Source organism: Coregonus lavaretus (assembly GCF_964263955.1).
Source record: "Coregonus lavaretus genome assembly, chromosome: 2".
Classification (NCBI taxonomy): Eukaryota; Metazoa; Chordata; class Actinopteri; order Salmoniformes; family Salmonidae; genus Coregonus; species Coregonus lavaretus.
This window is the reverse complement of record NC_139989.1, coordinates 77,040,169-77,059,784: the sequence shown is the minus strand read 5'-3', so window position 1 is coordinate 77,059,784 and position 19,616 is coordinate 77,040,169. Positions and strand designations below refer to the sequence as shown.

The 19,616-nt window shown below is 41.8% G+C and overlaps 2 protein-coding genes across 2 annotated transcripts in view; both read left to right on the top strand.

Moving 5' to 3' along the window:
* Positions 1–19,616, top strand: part of LOC311141437 (NLR family CARD domain-containing protein 3-like) — a 58,583-nt gene that overhangs the window by 13,413 nt on the left and 25,554 nt on the right. The gene's annotated exons all lie outside the window — the stretch shown is intronic.
* The window catches only part of LOC311098827 (NACHT, LRR and PYD domains-containing protein 12-like), a 33,992-nt gene that overhangs the window by 5,261 nt on the left and 9,115 nt on the right, over positions 1–19,616 (top strand). The window contains exons 3-9 of the mRNA XM_084139396.1: positions 5,675–5,791; positions 6,099–6,183; positions 6,313–6,541; positions 6,945–8,742; positions 9,029–9,200; positions 14,135–14,289; positions 18,937–19,111. Coding sequence (XP_083995522.1) covers positions 5,675–5,791; positions 6,099–6,183; positions 6,313–6,541; positions 6,945–8,742; positions 9,029–9,200; positions 14,135–14,289; positions 18,937–19,111 — 2,731 coding nt within the window. The remainder of the gene's footprint in view (positions 1–5,674; positions 5,792–6,098; positions 6,184–6,312; positions 6,542–6,944; positions 8,743–9,028; positions 9,201–14,134; positions 14,290–18,936; positions 19,112–19,616) is intronic.

The following is a 19,616-nucleotide window of genomic DNA, read 5'->3' as shown; positions in this document are numbered from 1 at the left end:
TCGACTGTCAATCACCGCATTCTTATTGGCAGACTAAATAGCCTTGGTTTCTCAAATGACTGCCTCGCCTGGTTCACCAACTACTTCTCAGATAGAGTTCAATGTGTCAAATCGGAGGGCCTGTTGTCTGGACCTCTGGCAGTCTCTATGGGGGTGCCACAGGGTTAAATTCTCTTGCTGCTGGTGACTCTCAGATCCACCTCTACGCAGACAACACCATTTTGTATACATCTGGCCCTTCATTGGACACTGTGTTAACAAACCTCAAAACAAGCTTCAATGCCATACAACACTCCTTCCGTAGCCTCCAACTGCTGTTAAACGCTAGTAAAACTAAATGCATGCTCTTCAATAGAATGCTGCTTGCACCCGCCCACCCGACTAGAATCACTACTCTCGGCGGGTCTGACTTAGAATATGTGGAAAACTACAAATACCTAGGTGTCTGGTTAGAACGTAAACTCTCCTTCCAGACTCACATTAAGCATCTCCAATCCAAAGTTAAATCTAGAATCGGCTTCCTATTTCGCCACAAAGCCTCCTTCACTCATGCTGCCAAACATGCCCTCGTAAAACTGACTATCCTACCGATCCTTGACTTCGGCGATGTCATTTACAAAATAGCCTCCAACACTCTACTCAGCAAATTGGATGTAGTCTATCGCAGTGCCATCCTTTTTTTCACCGAAGCCCATATACTACCCACCATTGTGACCTGTACGCTCTCGTTGGTTGGCCCTCATATTCGTCGCCAAACCCACTTGCTCCAGGTCATCTATAAATCACTGCTAGGCAAATCCCCACCTTATCTTAGCTCATTGGTCACCATAGCAACATCCACCCGTAGTATGCGTTCCAGCAGGTATATCTCACTGGTCTTCCCCAAAGCCAACACCTCTTTTGGCCGCCATTCCTTCCAGTTCTCTGCTGCCAATGACTGGAACAAACTGCAAAAATCTCTGAAGCTGGAGACTCTTATCTCCCTCACTAACTTTAAGCATTAGTTGTCAGAGCAGCTTACCATTCACTGCACCTGTACACAGCCCATCTGTAATTAGCCCACCCAACTACCTCATCCCCATATTGTTATTTATTTTGCTAATTTGCACCCCAGTATCTCTATTTGCACATCATCTTCTGCACATCTATCACTCCAGTGTTAATACTAAATTGTAATTATTTTGCACTATGGCCTATTTATTGCCTTACCTCCATAACTTACTACATTTGCACACACTGTATATATATTTTCTATTGTGTTATTGACTTTATGTTTTGTTTTAACCCATATGTAACTCTGTGTTGTTGTTTTTATCGCACTGCTTTGCTTTATCTTGGCCAGGTCACAGTTGTAAATGAGAACTTGTCCTCAACTGGCTTACCTGGTTAAATAAAGGTGAAATAAAAATTATTATTTAAACAATCACATAAATACTTCATAAGCATGCTGACCATTCACTAGATACCTATGTACACATTGTGGTCACCATAACTGCTAGACAAAGCCATCAAACATTAAACAGTTTCTGGTCATGGTTAACCATGTTTGTTTTCAGAAAAAGGTAAACAACCTAAACAAAATGCATGTCCCTGTCCTCTTTTTCAAGATGTGGCCGATTTAAACAGCCAGAATAAATTTTTTAATTAAGAAATAACCATTTTTCTATGACGATTTGTTGTATCTACATGGCTGCTGGGTAATTTGATGTGCATCGAAATCTTCGTTCGTAGGCATCGAATTGAGCGAATGATGCACATGTTCACTGAGTTGCAAACCAAATGGATATAATGGGGTGATTGTTGTCTAATCGGGTGGTCTAGCTCATTGATTTGTAGATCTGACGCAGTTGCTACCTCAGATTATGAGCCTAGCAAGTGTCATGAATGAGTTATGTAGTACCCACAGACAGACACAGGGAGGCGCAAGAGAGCTATAAACCCATACTGTTTTTTTTTGCCTTAAAACCCCTAAACCTATCAATCAATCAGTCAAATGTATTTATAAAGCCCATTTTACATCAGCAGATGTCACAAAGTGCTATACAGAAACTCTTACCCTACTTATAACCTATTTTAGCCGTAACCCTAACCCCTAATTCTAGGGTAGGGTAGCCTAGAACCCTTTTAGAAACTATTTTAGTAATAATATTATCTTGGTAAATACAATTATAATACTAAATAACATTTGGATTATTTTGTTAATCAAAACCTGTCAAGCGTTGTCCTGTTTTTTAGTTGTTATTAGTTATTTTTAGATATTTATTATTGTAAGGCAGAACGCTTGATAAACAAGACACATTCGTTTTATTTTTCAAATGTGGTTTGAACTGGGTGACCTAGTAACCTCTATGTGAAGGTCCAGCACTTGGCGTGGGATAGGTGGGGCAGGTTTGAGACTGATCTAAGGAATTAACAAGAAACATACACTTTATTTCTCAGCTGCCTCACAAATGTCTGTACGTGAATTAATAACTTTGAATTGCTAAATATTTCCAATAGATGGCAGCATTAGACCACGAAGCATCAGTTATAGGCTACAAGCAGCAATATGGTTGACATAAAATAGCATGCAACCAAAGACTATATGTCCCATGATTTTCTAAAATGGTCACTCATTACTTTAGTTAGCTATATATCTCGTATTAGGCCTGTGATGCTTTTGGAAGAGGAATTAAATAGTGACTATAGCAGGTGTTGAACCCCTGGTAAATAATCACTAGTCAGATGCTCCAACCTCAACCCTAGTATACATTCATTTTTAAATATCTAATATTACGATTAAACAACCTCGGAATAGATAAGACAAGAGTGCGTCTTCCAGCCTGCCAATAAATTACATTGTGCAACCCTCCCGGTTAGCAAATGTACCTCAACATGCCCCTCGCTTGTGCTAGAAGGCAGAGTGCTTGCTGCTGGTTGATGAATCTGACAATGAATGTACTAGGAAAATACGTTTTTCTCGACCAGAGGTGACTAAATTAATGTTCAGGCTTATTGATAATCGTTATAGTAATCAAGTATAATTTCAAAACATGAGCATAAAAACAGCTAATAATAAACATGAATCATCATTATATTATTTCACAGTAATGTGTTAAATGCTTTTTCAGTCGTTCCTCTTGCGTTAGCAGTGTGGAAAGGGACAGTAAAAAGCGTGTGCAGGAGGTTTCCTGTGAGGGGGAGTGGTGGTGTATCCAGGGAGAAAACTAAACTGAGCTTCTGAACTGTCATTCATGGTCTTACGCTGCCATCTATTGGAATTATTTAGTAACTGCAGTAGTACTGAATAAAGTGTATATCCTGACTAAAGTAGCAATTACTCAGAATTGCAAAATATGACATTTTCTAGTTCATTTTATCACTTACAACCACAAAATAACAATTTATAGTATAACAAACAATGAAACTGACATAAACCAAAAACACTAGACATTTACATAACTCTCTCTCTCTCTCTCTCTCTCTCTCTCTATATATATATATATATATATATATATATATATATAAAACTATTTATTTAGATGGGTGACATTATCTGATAACGAAGAGCTCTCCAGTAGGTGTACCAAAACATTCAAAGGCCATTTTCTCAAAATTGAGGTTACAAGTTTATCATCTTTCAAAGCATAATTACTTTCCCATTGTTCCTCAACTATAGTGTATGATATACCTTTTTCTAGCTGAGTCTCTACTTTTATCCAATGTAAAAAACACAATTTCAAATTTTGCTACATAAGTTCGAGCCGGTCAGTCACATTTGACTGTGTAAAACCTAGCAGTACTACTTATTTCTCTGAGAGTTAGGCAGATATATATTATTACTGTGTAAAACCTAGCAGTACTACTTATTTCTCTGAGAGTGAGGCAGATATATATTATTACTGTGTAAAACCTAGCAGTACTACTTATTTCTCTGAGAGTTAGGCAGATATATACTATTACTGTGTAAAACCTAGCAGTACTACTTATTTCTCTGAGAGTGAGGCAGATATATATTATTACTGTGTAAAACCTAGCAGTACTACTTATTTCTCTGAGAGTGAGGCAGATATATTATTACTGTGTAAACCTAGCAGTACTACTTATTTCTCTGAGAGTGAGGCAGATATATTATTACTGTGTAAACCTAGCAATACTACTTATTTCTCTAAGAGTGAGGCAGGTATATACTATTACTGTGTAAAAATCAAATCAAATCAAATTGTATTGGTCACATGCGCCGAATACAACAGGTGCAGACATTACAGTGAAATGCTTACTTACAGCCCTTAACCAACAGTGCATTTATTTTTAACAAAAAAAGTAAAAATAAAACAACAACAAAAAAAAGTGTTGAGAAAAAAATAAAATAACAGTAGGGAGGCTATATATACAGGGGGGTACCATTGCAGAGTCAATGTGCGGGGGCACCGGCTAGTTGAGGTAGTTGAGGTAATATGTACATGTGGGTAGAGTTAAAGTGACTATGCATAAATAATTAACAGAGTAGCAGCAGCGTAAAAAGGATGGGGTGGGGGGCAGTGCAAATAGTCTGGGTAGCCATGATTAGCTGTTCAGGAGTCTTATGGCTTGGGGGTAGAAGCTGTTGAGAAGTCTTTTGGACCTAGACTTGGCACTCCGGTACCGCTTGCCGTGCGGTAGCAGAGAGAACAGTCTAATACTAGGGTGGCTGGAGTCTTTGACAATTTTGAGGGCCTTCCTCTGACACCGCCTGGTATAGAGGTCCTGGATGGCAGGAAGCTTGGCCCCAGTGATGTAGTGTGCCGTACGCACTACCCTCTGTAGTGCCTTGCGGTCGGAGGCCAAGCAGTTGCCATACCAGGCGGTGATGCAACCAGTCAGGATGCTCTCGATGGTGCAGCTGTATAATTTTTTGAGGATCTGAGGACACATGCCAAATCTTTTCAGTCTCCTGAGGGGGAATAGGCTTTGTCGTGCCCTCTTCACGACTGTCTTGGTGTGTTTGGACCATGATAGTTCGCTGGTGATGTGGACACCAAGCAACTTGAAGCTCTCAACCTGTTCCACTACAGCCCCGTCGATGAGAATGGGGGCGTGCTCAGTCCTCTTTTTTTTCCTGTAGTCCACAATCATCTCCTTTGTCTTGGTCATGTTGAGGGAGAGGTTGTTGTCCTGGCACCACACGGCCAGGTCTCTGACCTCCTCCCTATAGGCTGTCTCATCGTTGTCGGTGATCAGGCCTACCACTGTTGTGTCGTCGGCAAAACTTAATGATGGTGTTGGAGTCGTGCCTGGCCATGCAGTCATGGGTGAACAGAGAGTAGAGGAGGGGACTGAGCACGCACCCATGAGGGGCCCCCGTGTTGAGGATCAGTGTGGCAGATGTGTTGTAGCAGTACTACTTCTTTCTCTAAGAGTGAGGCAGATATATAGCATTTTGCAATAAAAACATGATTATTTGTCTATCTGAAATGAAACCATCAAGTGATAGATTTTAAACAAATACATGTCTGTCATCGAACAACCCCATGCCATGATTAGATGGTGAAAAAACACACCAATCTCTTTCATAATTTCTTTAAACAATAAAAGCTAATTTATGAACATTTCTGAAAATGGATATATAGCGTTTTGGAATGAAACTCTTCTTATGTTTCTCCATCTGAGCTCAGAGTAGATGAGAGACGTAATGTTTGTCTCTGTTGTGTTGAAGTCCAATCAAGCAGGAGAGACCAGCCTCCCATGTACCCAGCTGTGTGTCCATGAAGAGTGACGAGTCTATGGACCATCCTATAATGTTTAGAAAGGGAGACTTTTCTACTGAACAAAGGTAAGAAGAACTCATGGGTCATGGTCAGTGAGTTAAACAACACTGTCTCTAGTCATTTCTCCTCTCCCATTTTCCCATTTCTTTTTGTTGTTTTCAAAATCCATAGGCTAACCCTTTTTTCCATTTTCATAGTCCTAAAACAATATTAAACAAACACTACATTCCCTCCCTCTGTGTGTGTGTGGGTGTGCGCGTGTGTGTGTGTGTGTGTGTGTGTGTGTATGTGTGTGTGTGTGTGTGTATGTGTGTGTGTGTGTGTGTGTGCACTCCCTGGATGAGGAGATGTAATCTCATGTTTTGTCCACAGAAACCAACATCAGAGATCAGAGTCAGAGATGCTCAGTGGTCAGTCTTCCCAGAGTCATCAAACAGACCTGGCCTCCATATTCAGTGTATGTGGTCCTGTTATGTACATTTGTTTTTGTTTACCTCAAGTAAAGTTGATCTGTCAATCATTCATTAATATGTTAATGAGAAAGCATTTAGTCTGTTGCTTAACTGATTTACTTGATTTATTTCAGTTGCTTGAAGAGAATATTATGACATTTGTGAAGAACGAGCTGAAGATGTTCAAGAGGATTCTAAGTTCAGAACTCCCAGAAGGCTTTGAGAGTCAGAAACAGGATAAGGAAGTGGTGGATGCTGAAGATGAGAAACAGGAGAGCAGTGCCAGAGAGGGGGCTCTGAAGATCACACTGCACGTCCTGAGGAAAATGAACCAGAAGGAGCTTGCTGACACACTGGAGAAAAGTAAGAGCTGTCTGCCTCATGTTGAATGCTGTTTTAGAACATTTAAAAGCTGTAGCTAAAGTACAGCTAAAGTAGCTGTGTAACTCAATGATATTGTAGCAGCCGTAAGACAACACCTAGTGACCTCATCAAATAGCAGCAAGGATGTGTTGTATTGATTAATTTAGAGAAAGAGAGAGAGAGAGAGAGAGAGAGAGAGAGAGAGAGAGAGAGAGAGAGAGAGAGATAATACCAATAATAATATAATCAGTCACACCAATCTGTAATGCATTATGAAAACATTTACACATTTATACAGTCAGTTAAGTGAAGAAATTATTATAATTTAAAATTTTATAACAGTCCTAGAATACTGTAGGCATTAAAACAGACGTAATATTAATATCCTCTGTGTTATTTCTAGATTCAGATGAGCTTGCTGTGATTTGCCAAAGTGAACTCAAATCTAATCTAAAGAAGAAGTTTCAATGTGTATTTGAGGGGATCGCTAAACAAGGAAACCCAACACTTCTCATTAAGATCTACACAGAGCTCTACATCACAGAAGGTGGAAAAGGAGAGGTCAATAATGAACATGAACTGAGACAGATTGAGACAACAACCAGGAAACAAGCAAGACCAGAGACTGCAATCAAATGTAACGACATCTTCAAACCCTTAACTGGACAAGACAAACTTATCAGAACTGTGCTGACAAAGGGAGTCGCTGGCATTGGAAAAACAGTCTCTGTGCAGAAGTTCATTTTGGACTGGGCTGAAGGGAAAGCAAATCAGGATGTCCAATTTGTATTTTCATTCCCTTTTCGGGAGCTGAATTTGATGAAAAAGGAAAAACACACTTTGATTGAACTTCTCAATCACTTCTCAATGGAAACTAAAGAATCAAGAATCTCCAACTACGACAAGTACAAAGTTCTGTTCATCTTTGATGGTCTGGATGAGTGCCGACTGCCCCTAGACTTCCAGAAGAACAAGATCTGTTGTGACGTCACAGAGTCAACCTCAGTGGATGTTCTGCTGACAAATCTCATCAAGGGAAATCTGCTTCCCTCTGCTCTCCTCTGGATAACTACCCGACCTGCAGCAGCCAATAAGATCCCTTCAGGGTGTGTTGACCAGGTGACAGAGGTACGAGGGTTCAATGACCCACAGAAGGAGGAGTACTTCAGGAAGAGATTCAGTGATGAGGACCTGGCCAGCAGAATCATCTCACACATAAAGACATCAAGGAGCCTCCACATCATGTGCCACATTCCAGTCTTCTGTTGGATTTCTGCAATAGTCCTTGAACCCATGTTGAAACATAAGAGAGAAGAGATGCCCAAGACTCTGACTGAGATGTACTCACACCTTGTGGAGTTTCATACCAAACAGAAGAATGAAAAATATCTTGGGAAAGAAGAGACAGGTCCACACTGGAATAAAGAGAGCATTCTGTCACTGGGAAAACTGGCTTTTCAACAGCTTGTGAATGGCAATCTGATTTTCTATGAAGAAGACTTGAAAGATGCTGGCATTGATGTCAATGAAGCCTCAGTGTACTCAGGATTGTGCACACAGATCTTTAAAGAGGAATGTGGGCTGTACCAGGACAAGGTGTACTGCTTCGTGCATCTGAGCATTCAGGAGTTTCTGGCTGCTGTATATGTGTTCCTCTCATTCATCAACAACAATGAGAATCTAATGGCCGAACCGCAAACAAAGTCCAGAAACTTTTCTTCGCTGTTCAGACACAAGCCTGAAGTTACTTTCTACAAGAGTGCTGTTGATAAAGCCTTACAAAGTGAGACAGGAAACCTGGACCTGTTCCTCCGCTTCCTTCTGGGCCTCTCACTGGAGTCCAATCAGAAGCACTTACGAGGTCTACTGACAACGACAAGAAGCAGCTCACAGAGCCATGAAAAAACAGTCAAGTACATCAAGGAGAAGATCAGGGAGAATCCCTGTCCAGAGAGGTGCATCAATCTGTTCCACTGTCTGAATGAACTGAATGACCATTCTCTAGTGGAGGAGATCCAAAGCTACCTGAGATCAGGAAGTCTCTCAGAAGAAGATCTCTCACCTGCACAGTGGTCAGCTCTGGTCTTTGTGTTGCTGACTTCAGAAAAGGAGCTGGATGTGTTTGACCTGAAGAAATACTCCAGATCAGAGGAAGGTCTTCTGAGGCTACTGCCAGTGGTCAAAGCCTCCAGAGCTGCTCTGTGAGTACATAAAATGACATTTAAGTACTAATCATCAGGAAGAAATATTCAGAAATATATGTATTATAATATGTATATAATATATAATATTACATTGAAAAACTTACTGAATCAATGCATTGATGATCATATTAGTATAACAATATGACCATACAATTCTAGGAGACGGAAGATGAATCTATATGCTGTTTGAGAGAATAAACCAAATTCATCTGCCATTGTCCTTCTACACTACTGTTGTTAAATTAACAGTGTGTTTGTGAAATCATGATGATCTCTCTGTCAGGCTGTCAGGCTGTGGAGTCACAGAGGAAGGCTGTGCTTCTCTGGTCTCAGCTCTGAGGTCAAACCCCTCAAACCTTAGAGAGCTGGATCTGAGTAACAATGACCTGAAGGATTCAGGAGTGAAGCTGCTCTCTGCTGGACTGGGGAATCCCCACTGTAAACTGGAGACTCTGAGGTCAGTATTCCTGTAGTTGGTCAACAAGTGATAAATGTTCACCAGATCCACATGTGTTTACCAGGCACACATAGTCCACATCATATGTGTTTGGACAGTGAAGCTTACAGTTTTAAATTTGGTGCTATGCTCCAGCAATTTGGATTTGAGATAGAATGTTTCATATTAGGTGACAGTACAGAATGTCACCTTTTATTAGAGGGTATTCATACATATCTGTGTTACTGTTTAGAAATGAAAGCACTTTATGTATCTAGTTCTCCCATTTGAAAAAGTCGTAATAATTTGGACATATTCACTTATATTGTATTAAAGTAGTCATAAGTTTAGTATTTGGTCCCATATTCCTTACCTGCAGTGATTACATCAAGCTTGTGATTCTACAAACTTGTTGAATACATTTGCAGTTTGTTTTGGTTGTATTTTGGATGATGTTTTTCCCAATAGAAACTGAATGGTGAATAATGTCCTGTCATTGTGGAGTCACTTCACTTGTATTGTCAGTAAGAATAGAAGATGTTTCTGAACACTCTTACATTCATGTGGATGCTACCATGATTATGAATAATCATGAATGAATCGTGAATGATGATGAATGAGAAAGTTACAGAGGAACAAGGATCATACCTCCTCTGTTATTGGTAATGGTGAGAGGTTAGCATGTTTTGTTGTATCCTCTGTAACTTTCTCATTCATTATTATTCATGATTCATTCATGATTTTTCTTAATCATGTCATCATCAGGATCAATTTAGTAGTGTTTAGAAACATGTTATCTACTCACTTAGACAGAAAATTACTCCAGTCATCATCCACCATTCAGTTACTATTGGGCAAAACATAACCCAAAACACAACCAAAACAAACTGCAAATGCAACCAATGAGTTTACAACCAAATACTCAAATTTTGACTACTTTAATACACTATAAGTGAATTGGTCAGAATACTTATGAATTCTTTACATTTACATTTACATGTTAGTCATTTAGCAGACGCTGTTATCCAGAGCGGCTTACAAATTGATGCATTCACCTTATGATAGCCAGTTGGACAACCACTTTACAATATATATATATTTTTTTTTTTTTCTCCTTTGGGGTGGGGTAAAGGGGGGTAGAAGGATTACTTTATCCTATCCCAGGTATTCCTTAAAGAGGTGGGGTTTCAAGTGTCTCCGGAAGGTGGTGAGTGACTCCGCTGTCCTGGCATCGTGAGGGAGCTTGTTCCACCATTGGGGTGCCAGAGCAGCGAACAGTTTTGACTGGGCTGAGCGGGAACTGTGCTACTGCAGAGGTAGGGGGGCCAGCAGGCCAGAGGTGGATGAACGCAATGCCCTCGTTTGGGTGTAGGGACTGATCAGAGCCTGAAGGTACGGAGGTGCCGTTCCCCTCACAGCTCCGTAGTCAAGCAACATGGTCTTGTAGCAGATGCGAGCTTCAACTGGAAGCCAGTGGAGTGTGCGGAGGAGCGGGGTGACGTGAGAGAACTTGGGAAGGTTGAACACCAGACGGGCTGCGGCGTTCTGGATGGGTTGTAGGGGTTTAATGGCACAGGCAGGGAGCCTAGCCAACAGCGAGTTGCAGTAATCCAGAAGGGAGATGACAAGTGCCTGGATTAGGACCTGTGTCACTTCCTGTGTAAGGCAGGGTCGTACTCTGCGAATGTTGTAGAGCATGAACCTGCAGGATTGGGTCACCGCCTTGATGTTAGCGGAGAACGACAGGGTGTTGTCCAGGGTCACGCCAAGGCTCTTTGCACTCTGGGAGGAGGACACAACGGAGTTGTCAACCGTGATGGCGAGATCATGGAATGGGCAGTCCTTCCCCGGGAGGAAGAGCAGCTCCATCTTGCCGAGGTTCAGCTTGAGGTAGTGATCCGTCATCCACACTGATATGTCTGCCAGACATGCAGAGATGCGATTCGCCCCCTGGTTATCAGAAGGGGGAAAGGAGAAGATTAATTGTGTGTCGTCTGCGTAGCAATGATAGGAGAGGCCATGTGAGGATATGACATAGCCAAGTGACTTGGTGTATAGCGAGAATAGGAGAGGGCCTAGAACTGAGCCCTGGGGGACACCAGTGGTGAGAGCACGTGGTGCGGAGACAGATTCTCGCCACGCCACCTGGTAGGAGCGACCTGTCAGGTAGGACTCAATCCAAGAGTGAGCCGCGCCGGTGATGCCCAACTCGGTGAGGGTGGAGAGAAGGATCCGATGGTTCACAGTATCAAAGGCAGCAGATAGGTCTAGAAGGACGAGAGCAGAGGAGAGAGAGTTAGCTTTAGCAGTGCGGAGAGCCTCCGTAACACAGAGAAGAGCAGTCTCAGTTTAATGACCAGTCTTGAAACCTGACTGGTTTGGATCAAGAAGGTCATTCAAGAGAGATAGCAAGAGAGTTGACTAAAGACGGCACGCTCAAGAGTTTTGGAGAGAAAAGAAAGAAAGGATACTGGTCTGTAGTTGTTGACATCGGAGGGATCGAGTGTAGGTTTTTTGAGAAGGGGTGCAACTCTCGCTCTCTTGAAGATGGAAGGGACATAGCCAGCGGTCAAGGATGAGTTGATGAGCGAGGTGAGGTAAGGGAGAAGGTCTCCGGAAATGGTCTGGAGAAGAGAGGAGGGGATAGGGTCAAGCGGGCAGGTTGTTGGGCGGCCGGCCATCACAAGTCGCACGATTTCATCTGGAGAGAGAGGGGAGAAATAAGTCAAAGCATAGAGTAGGGCAGTGTGAGCAGGACCAGCGGTGTCATTTGACTTAACAAACGAGGATCGGATGTCGTCAACCTTCTTTTCAAAATGGTTGATGAAGTCATCCACAGAGAGGGAGGGGGAGGGGGAGGAGGATTCAGCAGGGAGGAGAAGGTGGCAAAGAGCTTCCTAGGGTTAGAGGCAGATGCTTGGAATTTAGAGTGGTAGAAAGTGGCTTCAGCAGCAGAAACAGAGGAAGAAAATGTAGAGAGGAGGGAGTGAAAAGATTCCAGGTCCGCAGGGAGTCTAGTTTTTCTCCATTTCCGCTCGGCTGCCCGGAGCCCTGTTCTGTGAGCTTGCAATGAGTCGTCAAGCCACGGAGCAGGAGGGGAGGACCGAGCCGGCCGGGAGGATAGGGGACATAGAGAGTCAAAAGATGCAGAAAGGGAGGAGAGGAGGGTTGAGGAGGCAGAATCAGGAGATTGGAGGGAGAAGGATTGAGCAGAGGGAAGATATGATAGGATGGAAGAGGAGAGAGTAGCGGGAGAGAGAGAGCGAAGGTTGCGACGGCGCATTACCATCTGAGTAGGGGCAGAGTGAGTAGTGTTGGAGGAGAGCGAGAGAGAAAAGGATACAAAGTAGTGGTCGGAGACTTGGAGGGGAGTTTCAGTGAGATTAGTAGAAGAACAGCATCTAGTAAAGATGAGGTCAAGCGTATTGCCTGCCTTCTGAGTAGGGGGAGACGGTGAGAGGGTGAGGTCAAAATAGGAGAGGAGAGGAAAGAAGGAGGCAGAGAGAAATGAGTCAAAGGTAGACGTAGGGAGGTTAAAGTCACCCATAACTGTGAGGGGTGAGCCATCCTCAGGAAAGGAACTTATCAAGGCGTCAAGCTCATTGATGAACTCTCCAAGGGAACCTGGAGGGCGATAAATGATAAGGATGTTACGCTTGAATGGGCTAGTGACTGTGACAGCATGGAATTCAAATGAGGATATAGACAGATGGGTCAGGGGAGAAAGAGAGAATGTCCACTTGGGAGAGATGAGGATTCCTGTGCCACCGCCCCGCTGACCAGATGCTCTCGGGGTATGCGAGAACACATGGTCAGACAAGGAGAGAGCAGTAGGAGTAGCAGTGTTTTCTGTGGTAATCCATGTTTCCGTCAGCGCCAAGAAGTCGAGGGACTGGAGGGTAGCATAGGCTGAGATTAACTCTGCCTTGTTGGTCGCAGAACGGCAGTTCCAGAGGCTGCCGGAGACCTGGAACTCCACGTGAGTTGTGCACGCAGGGACCACCAGATTAGAGTGGCAGCAGCCACGCGGTGTGAGGCGTTTGTATGACCTGTGCGAAGAGGAGAGAACAGGGATAGACAGACACATAGTTGACAGGCTACAGAAAAGGCTACACTAATGCAAAGGAGATCGCAATGAAATTAATTAAACATCTGGGGAAGCGAGAGAGCGGGGCTCCCTCACGTTTCACTGAAACACTCAAATATAACTCTCCCAACTTCCACTTTAGAGATTATAATTGCTGTAATCTACAGCAGTTCAATGTTTCCAGGAATAGACTAACTTAGTTTATTCAGCTAGCTAACTAGGTACAGTATTCTTCTGTGAAAACCGCCCAGGGCACAGTATCCTATGACGCCATAGCTAACTAGCATGCTAGCATCCAATAACACAAGGTTTAGCACCAATACTTAGTTACAACAAACTACCAATGGATCATTCATGTCCGTGTCTAGTTCCTTTCATAACGCAGAATAGGGGGACAAGATACATAAAGTGCTTTCATTTCTAAACGGTGAAACAGATATGTATGAAAATACCCTCAAATAAAAGGTGACATTATATACTGTCACCTCATATGAAACATTTGATCTCAAATCCAAAATGTTGGAGTATAGAGCCAAATTTAAAATGTTATCTTCGCTGTCAAAATTGATATAGTGTGGACTGTATACTCAATACAATCTAAATCTGATACCTCACTGTCTGTCTTTTGACTGATACTGCTTTTTAAACTGCTCTGGTCAGTCTACTCAAATATTCATACTATACATTTTTCTCTCTACACACAATATTATGATTTTTTCTAATAATTATATATATATGGCAAGTTTCCGGACACTGGTATAAATGAAAATGTTTAAAAAATATACTGCCACTTTTTTCACCACCAAAGAATTGCAGTGTGGTTTTAATATGATTTGACTCTTTGCAGGCTGTCAGGCTGTCTATTCACAGAGGAAGGCTGTTATTCTCTGGTCTCAGCTCTGAAGTCAAACCCCTCACACCTGAGAGAGCTGGATCTGAGTAACAATGACCTGAAGGATTCAGGAGTGAAGCTGCTCTCTGATGGACTGGGGAATCCCCAGTGTAAACTGGAGACTCTGAGGTCAGTATTCCTGTAGTTGGTCAACAAGTGATAACTCTTCACCAGATCCACATGTGTTTACCAGGCACACATAGTCCACACCATATGTGTTTGGACAGTGAAGCTTACAGTTTTACATTTGGTGCTATGCTCCAGCATTTTGGATTTGAGATATAATGTTTCATATTAGGTGACAGTATATAATGTCACCTGTTATTTGAGGATATTTTCATACATATCTGTGTTACTGTTTAGAAATGAAAGCACTTTATGTGTCTATTTCTCCCATTTGAAAAAGTCGTAATAATTTGGACATGTTCACTTATATTGTATTAAAGTAGTCATAAGTTTAGTATTTGGTCCCATATTCCTTACCTGCAGTGATTACATCAAGCTTGTGATTCTACAAACTTGTTGAATACATTTGCAGTTTGTTTTAGATGATGTTTTTCCTAATAGAAACTGAATGGTGAATAATGTCCAGTCATTTTGGAGTCACTTCACTTGTATTGTCAGTAAGAATAGAAGATGTTTCTGAACACTTCTACATTCATGTGGATGCTACCATGATTATGAATAATCATGAATGAATCGTGAATGATGATGAATGAGAAAGTTACAGAGGAACAAGGATCATACCCCCTCTGTATTGGTAATGTTGAGAGGTTAGCATGTTTTGTTGTAGCCTCTGTAACTTTCTCACTCATTATTATTCATGATTCATTCATGATTTTTATTAATCATGGCATCATCAGGATTAATTTAGTAGTGTTTAGAAACATGTTATCTACTCACTTAGACAGAAAATTACTCCAGTTATCATCCACCATTCAGTTACTATCAGGCAAAACATAACCCAAAACACAACCAAAACAAACTGCAAATGCAACCAACGAGTTTGGGACCAAATACTCAACTCTTGACTACTTTAATACACTATAAGTACATTTGTCAGAATAGTTATGACTTCTTCAAAAAGGGGGACTAGATACAAAAAGTGCTTTTATTTTTCTGAACAGTGAAACAGATACAGTGGGGGAAAAAAGTATTTAGTCAGCCACCAATTGTGCAAGTTCTCCCACTTAAAAAGATGAGAGAGGCCTTTAATTTTCATCATAGGTACACGTCAACTATGACAGACAAATTGAGAGAAAAAAATCCAGAAATTCACATTGTAGGATTTTTTATGCATTTATTTGCAAATTATGGTGGAAAATAAGTATTTGGTCACCTACAAACAAGCAAGATTTCTGGCTCTCACAGACCTGTAACTTCTTATTTAAGAGGCTCCTCTGTCCTCCACTCGTTACCTGTATTAATGGCACCTGTTTGAACTTGTTATCAGTATAAAAGACACCTGTCCACAACCTCAAACAGTCACACTCCAAACTCCACTATGGCCAAGACCAAAGAGCTGTCAAAGGACACCAGAAACAAAAATGAAGACCTGCACCAGGCTGGGAAGACTGAATCTGCAATAGGTAAGCAGCTTGGATTGAAGAAATCAACTGTGGGAGCAATTATTAGGAAATGGAGGACATACAAGACCACTGATAATCTCCCTCGATCTGGGGCTCCACGCAAGATCTCACCCCGTGGGGTCAAAATGATCACAAGAACGGTGAGCAAAAATCCCAGAACAACACGGGGGGACCTAGTGAATGACCTGCAGAGAGCTGGGACCAAAGTAACAAATCCTACCATTAGTAACACACTACGCCGCCAGGGACTCAAATCCTGCAGTGCCAGACGTGTCCCCCTGCTTAAGCCAGTACATGTCCAGGCCCGTCTGAAGATTGCTAGACTGCATTTGGATGATCCAGAAGAGGATTGGGAGAATGTCATATGGTCAGATGAAACCAAAATATAACTTTTTGGTAAAAACTCAACTCGTCGTGTTTGGAGGACAAAGAATGCTGAGTTGCATCCAAAGAACACCATACCTACTGTGAAGCATGGGGGTGGAAACATCATGCTTTGGGGCTGTTTTTCTGCAAAGGGACCAGGACGACTGATCCGTGTAAAGGAAATAATGAATGGGGCCATGTATCGTGAGATTTTGACTGAAAACCTCCTTCCATCAGCAAGGGCATTGAAGATGAAACGTGGCTGGGTCTTTCAGCATGACAATGATCCCAAACACACCGCCCGGGCAACGGAGGAGTGGCTTCGTAAGAAGCATTTCAAGGTCCTGGAGTGGCCTAGCCAGTCTCCAGATCTCAACCCCATAGAAAATCTTTGGAGGGAGTTGAAAGTCTGTGTTGCCCAGCGACAGCCCCAAAACATCACTGCTCTAGAGGAGATCTGCATGGAGGAATGGGCCAAAATACCAGCAACAGTGTGTGAAAACCTTGTGAAGACTTACAGAAAACATTTGACCTGTGTCATTGCCAACAAAGGGTATATAACAAAGTATTGAGTAACTTTTGTTATTGACCAAATACTTATTTTCCACCATCATTTGCAAATAAATTCATTAAAAATCCTACAATGTGATTTTCTGGATTTTTTTTCTCATTTTGTCTTTCATAGTTGACGTGTACCTATGATGAAAATTACAGGCCTCTCTCATGTCTTTAAGTGGGAGAACATGCACAATTGGTGGCTGACTAAATACTTTTTTTCCCCACTGTATGTATAAAAATACCCTCAAATAAAAGGTGACATTATATACTGTCACCTCATATGAAACATTTGATCTCAAATCCACAATGCTGGAGTACAGAGACACATTTAAAATGTTAGCTTCACTGTCAAAATAGATATGGTGTGGACTGTATACTCAATATAATATAAATCTGATACCTCACTGTCTGTCTTTTGACTGATACTGCTTTTTAAACTGCTCTGGTCAGTCTACTCAAATATTTGTACTTTTATATTTTTCTCTCTACAAGCAATACTTTGATAATTTGTTATTTCTAATAATGATACATTCATTTATGAATAGATATGGCAGGTTTCAGGACACTGATATACAGTGGGGGAAAAAAGTGTTTAGTCAGCCACCATTTGTGCAAGTTCTCCCACTTAAAAAGATGACAGAGGCCTGTAATTTTCATCATAGGTACACGTCAACTATGACAGACAAATTGAGGAAAAAAAATCCAGAAATTCACATTGTAGGATTTTTAATGAATTTATTTGCAAATTATGGTGGAAAATAAGTATTTGGTCACCTACAAACAAGCAAGATTTCTGGCTCTCACAGACCTGTATCTTCTTCTTTAAGAGGCTCCTCTGTCCTCCACTCGTTACCTGTATTAATGGCACCTGTTTGAACTTGTTATCAGTATAAAAGACACCTGTCCACAACCTCAAACAGTCACACTCCAAACTCCACTATGGCCAAGACCAAAGAGCTGTCAAAGGACACCAGAAACAAAAGTGTAGACCTGCACCAGGCTGGGAAGACTGAATCTGCAATAGGTAAGCAGCTTGGTTTGAAGAAATCAACTGTGAGAGCAATTATTAGGAAATGGAAGATATACAAGACCACTGATAATCTCCCTCGATCTGGGGCTCCACGCAAGATCTCACCCCGTGGGGTCAAAATGATCACAAGAACGGTGAGCAAAAATCCCAGAACCACACGGGGGGACCTAGTGAATGACCTGCAGAGAGCTGGGACCAAAGTAACAAAGCCTACCATCAGTAACACACTACGCCGCCAGGGACTCAAATCCTGCAGTGCCAGACGTGTCCCCCTGCTTAAGCCAGTACATGTCCAGGCCCGTCTGAAGTTTGCTAGAGTGCATTTGGATGATCCAGAAGAGGATTGGGAGAATGTCATATGGTCAGATGAAACCAAAGTAGAACTTTTTGGTAAAAACTCAACTCGTCGTGTTTGGAGGACAAAGAATGCTGAGTTGCATCTAAAGAACACCATACCTACTGTGAAGCATGGGGGTGGAAACATCATGCTTTGGGGCTGTTTTTCTGCAAAGGGACCAGGACGACTGATCCGTGTAAAGGAAAGAATGAATGGGGCCATGTATCGTGAGATTTTGAGTGAAAACCTCCTTCCATCAGCAAGGGCATTGAAGATGAAACGTGGCTGGGTCTTTCAGCATGACAATGATCCCAAACACACCGCCCGGGCAACGAAGGAGTGGCTTCGTAAGAAACATTTCAAGGTCCTGGAGTGGCCTAGCCAGTCTCCAGATCTCAACCCCATAGAAAATCTTTGGAGGGAGTTAAAGTCCGTGTTGCCCAGCGACAGCCCCAAAACATCACTGCTCTAGAGGAGATCTGCATGGAGGAATGGGCCAAAATACCAGCAACAGTGTGTGAAAACCTTGTGAAGACTTACAGAAAACTTTTGACCTGTGTCATTGCAAACAAAGGGTATATAACAAAGTATTGAGAAACTTTTGTTATTGACCAAATACTTATTTTCCACCATAATTTGCAAATAAATTCATTAAAAATCCTACAATGTGATTTTCTGGATTTTTTTTCCTCATTTTGTCTGTCATAGTTGATGTGTACCTATGATGAAAATCACAGGCCTCTCTCATCTTTTCAAGTGGGAGAACTTGCACAATTGGTAGCTGACTAAATACATTTTTTCCCCACTGTATCTTAATATGTAGAAAAAATATACTGCCACTATTTTCACCACCAAAGAATAGCAGTGTGGTTTTAATATGATTTGACTCTTTGCAGGCTTTCAGGCTGTCTAGTCACAGAGGAAGGCTGTGCTTCTCTGGTCTCAGCTCTGAAGTCAAACCCCTCACACCTGAGAGAGCTGGATCTGAGTAACAATGACCTGAAGGATTCAGGAGTGAAGCTGCTCTCTGCTGGACTGGGGAATCCCCACTGTAAACTGGAGACTCTGAGGTCAGTATTCCTGTAGTTGGTCAACAAGTGATAACTGTTCACCAGATCCACATGTGTTTACCAGGCACACATAGTCCACACCATATGTGTTTGGACAGTGAAGCTTACAGTTTTAAATTTGGTGCTATGCTCCATCATTTTGGATTTGAGATAGACTGTTTCATATTAGGCAACAGTACAGAATGTCACCTTTTATTTGATGTTAATGGTGAGAGGTTAGCATGTTTTGTTGTAGCCTCTGTAACTTTCTCATTCATTATTATTCATGATTCATTCATGATTTTTCTTAATAATGGCATCATCAGGATTAATTTAGTAGTGTTTAGAAACATGTTATCTACTCACTTAGACAGAAAATTACTCCAGTCATCATCCACCATTCAATTACTATCGGGCAAAACATAACCCAAAACACAACCCAAACAAACTGCAAATGCAACCAACGAGTTTGGGACCAAATAATGAACTCTTGACTACTTTAATACACTATAAGTACATTTGTCAGA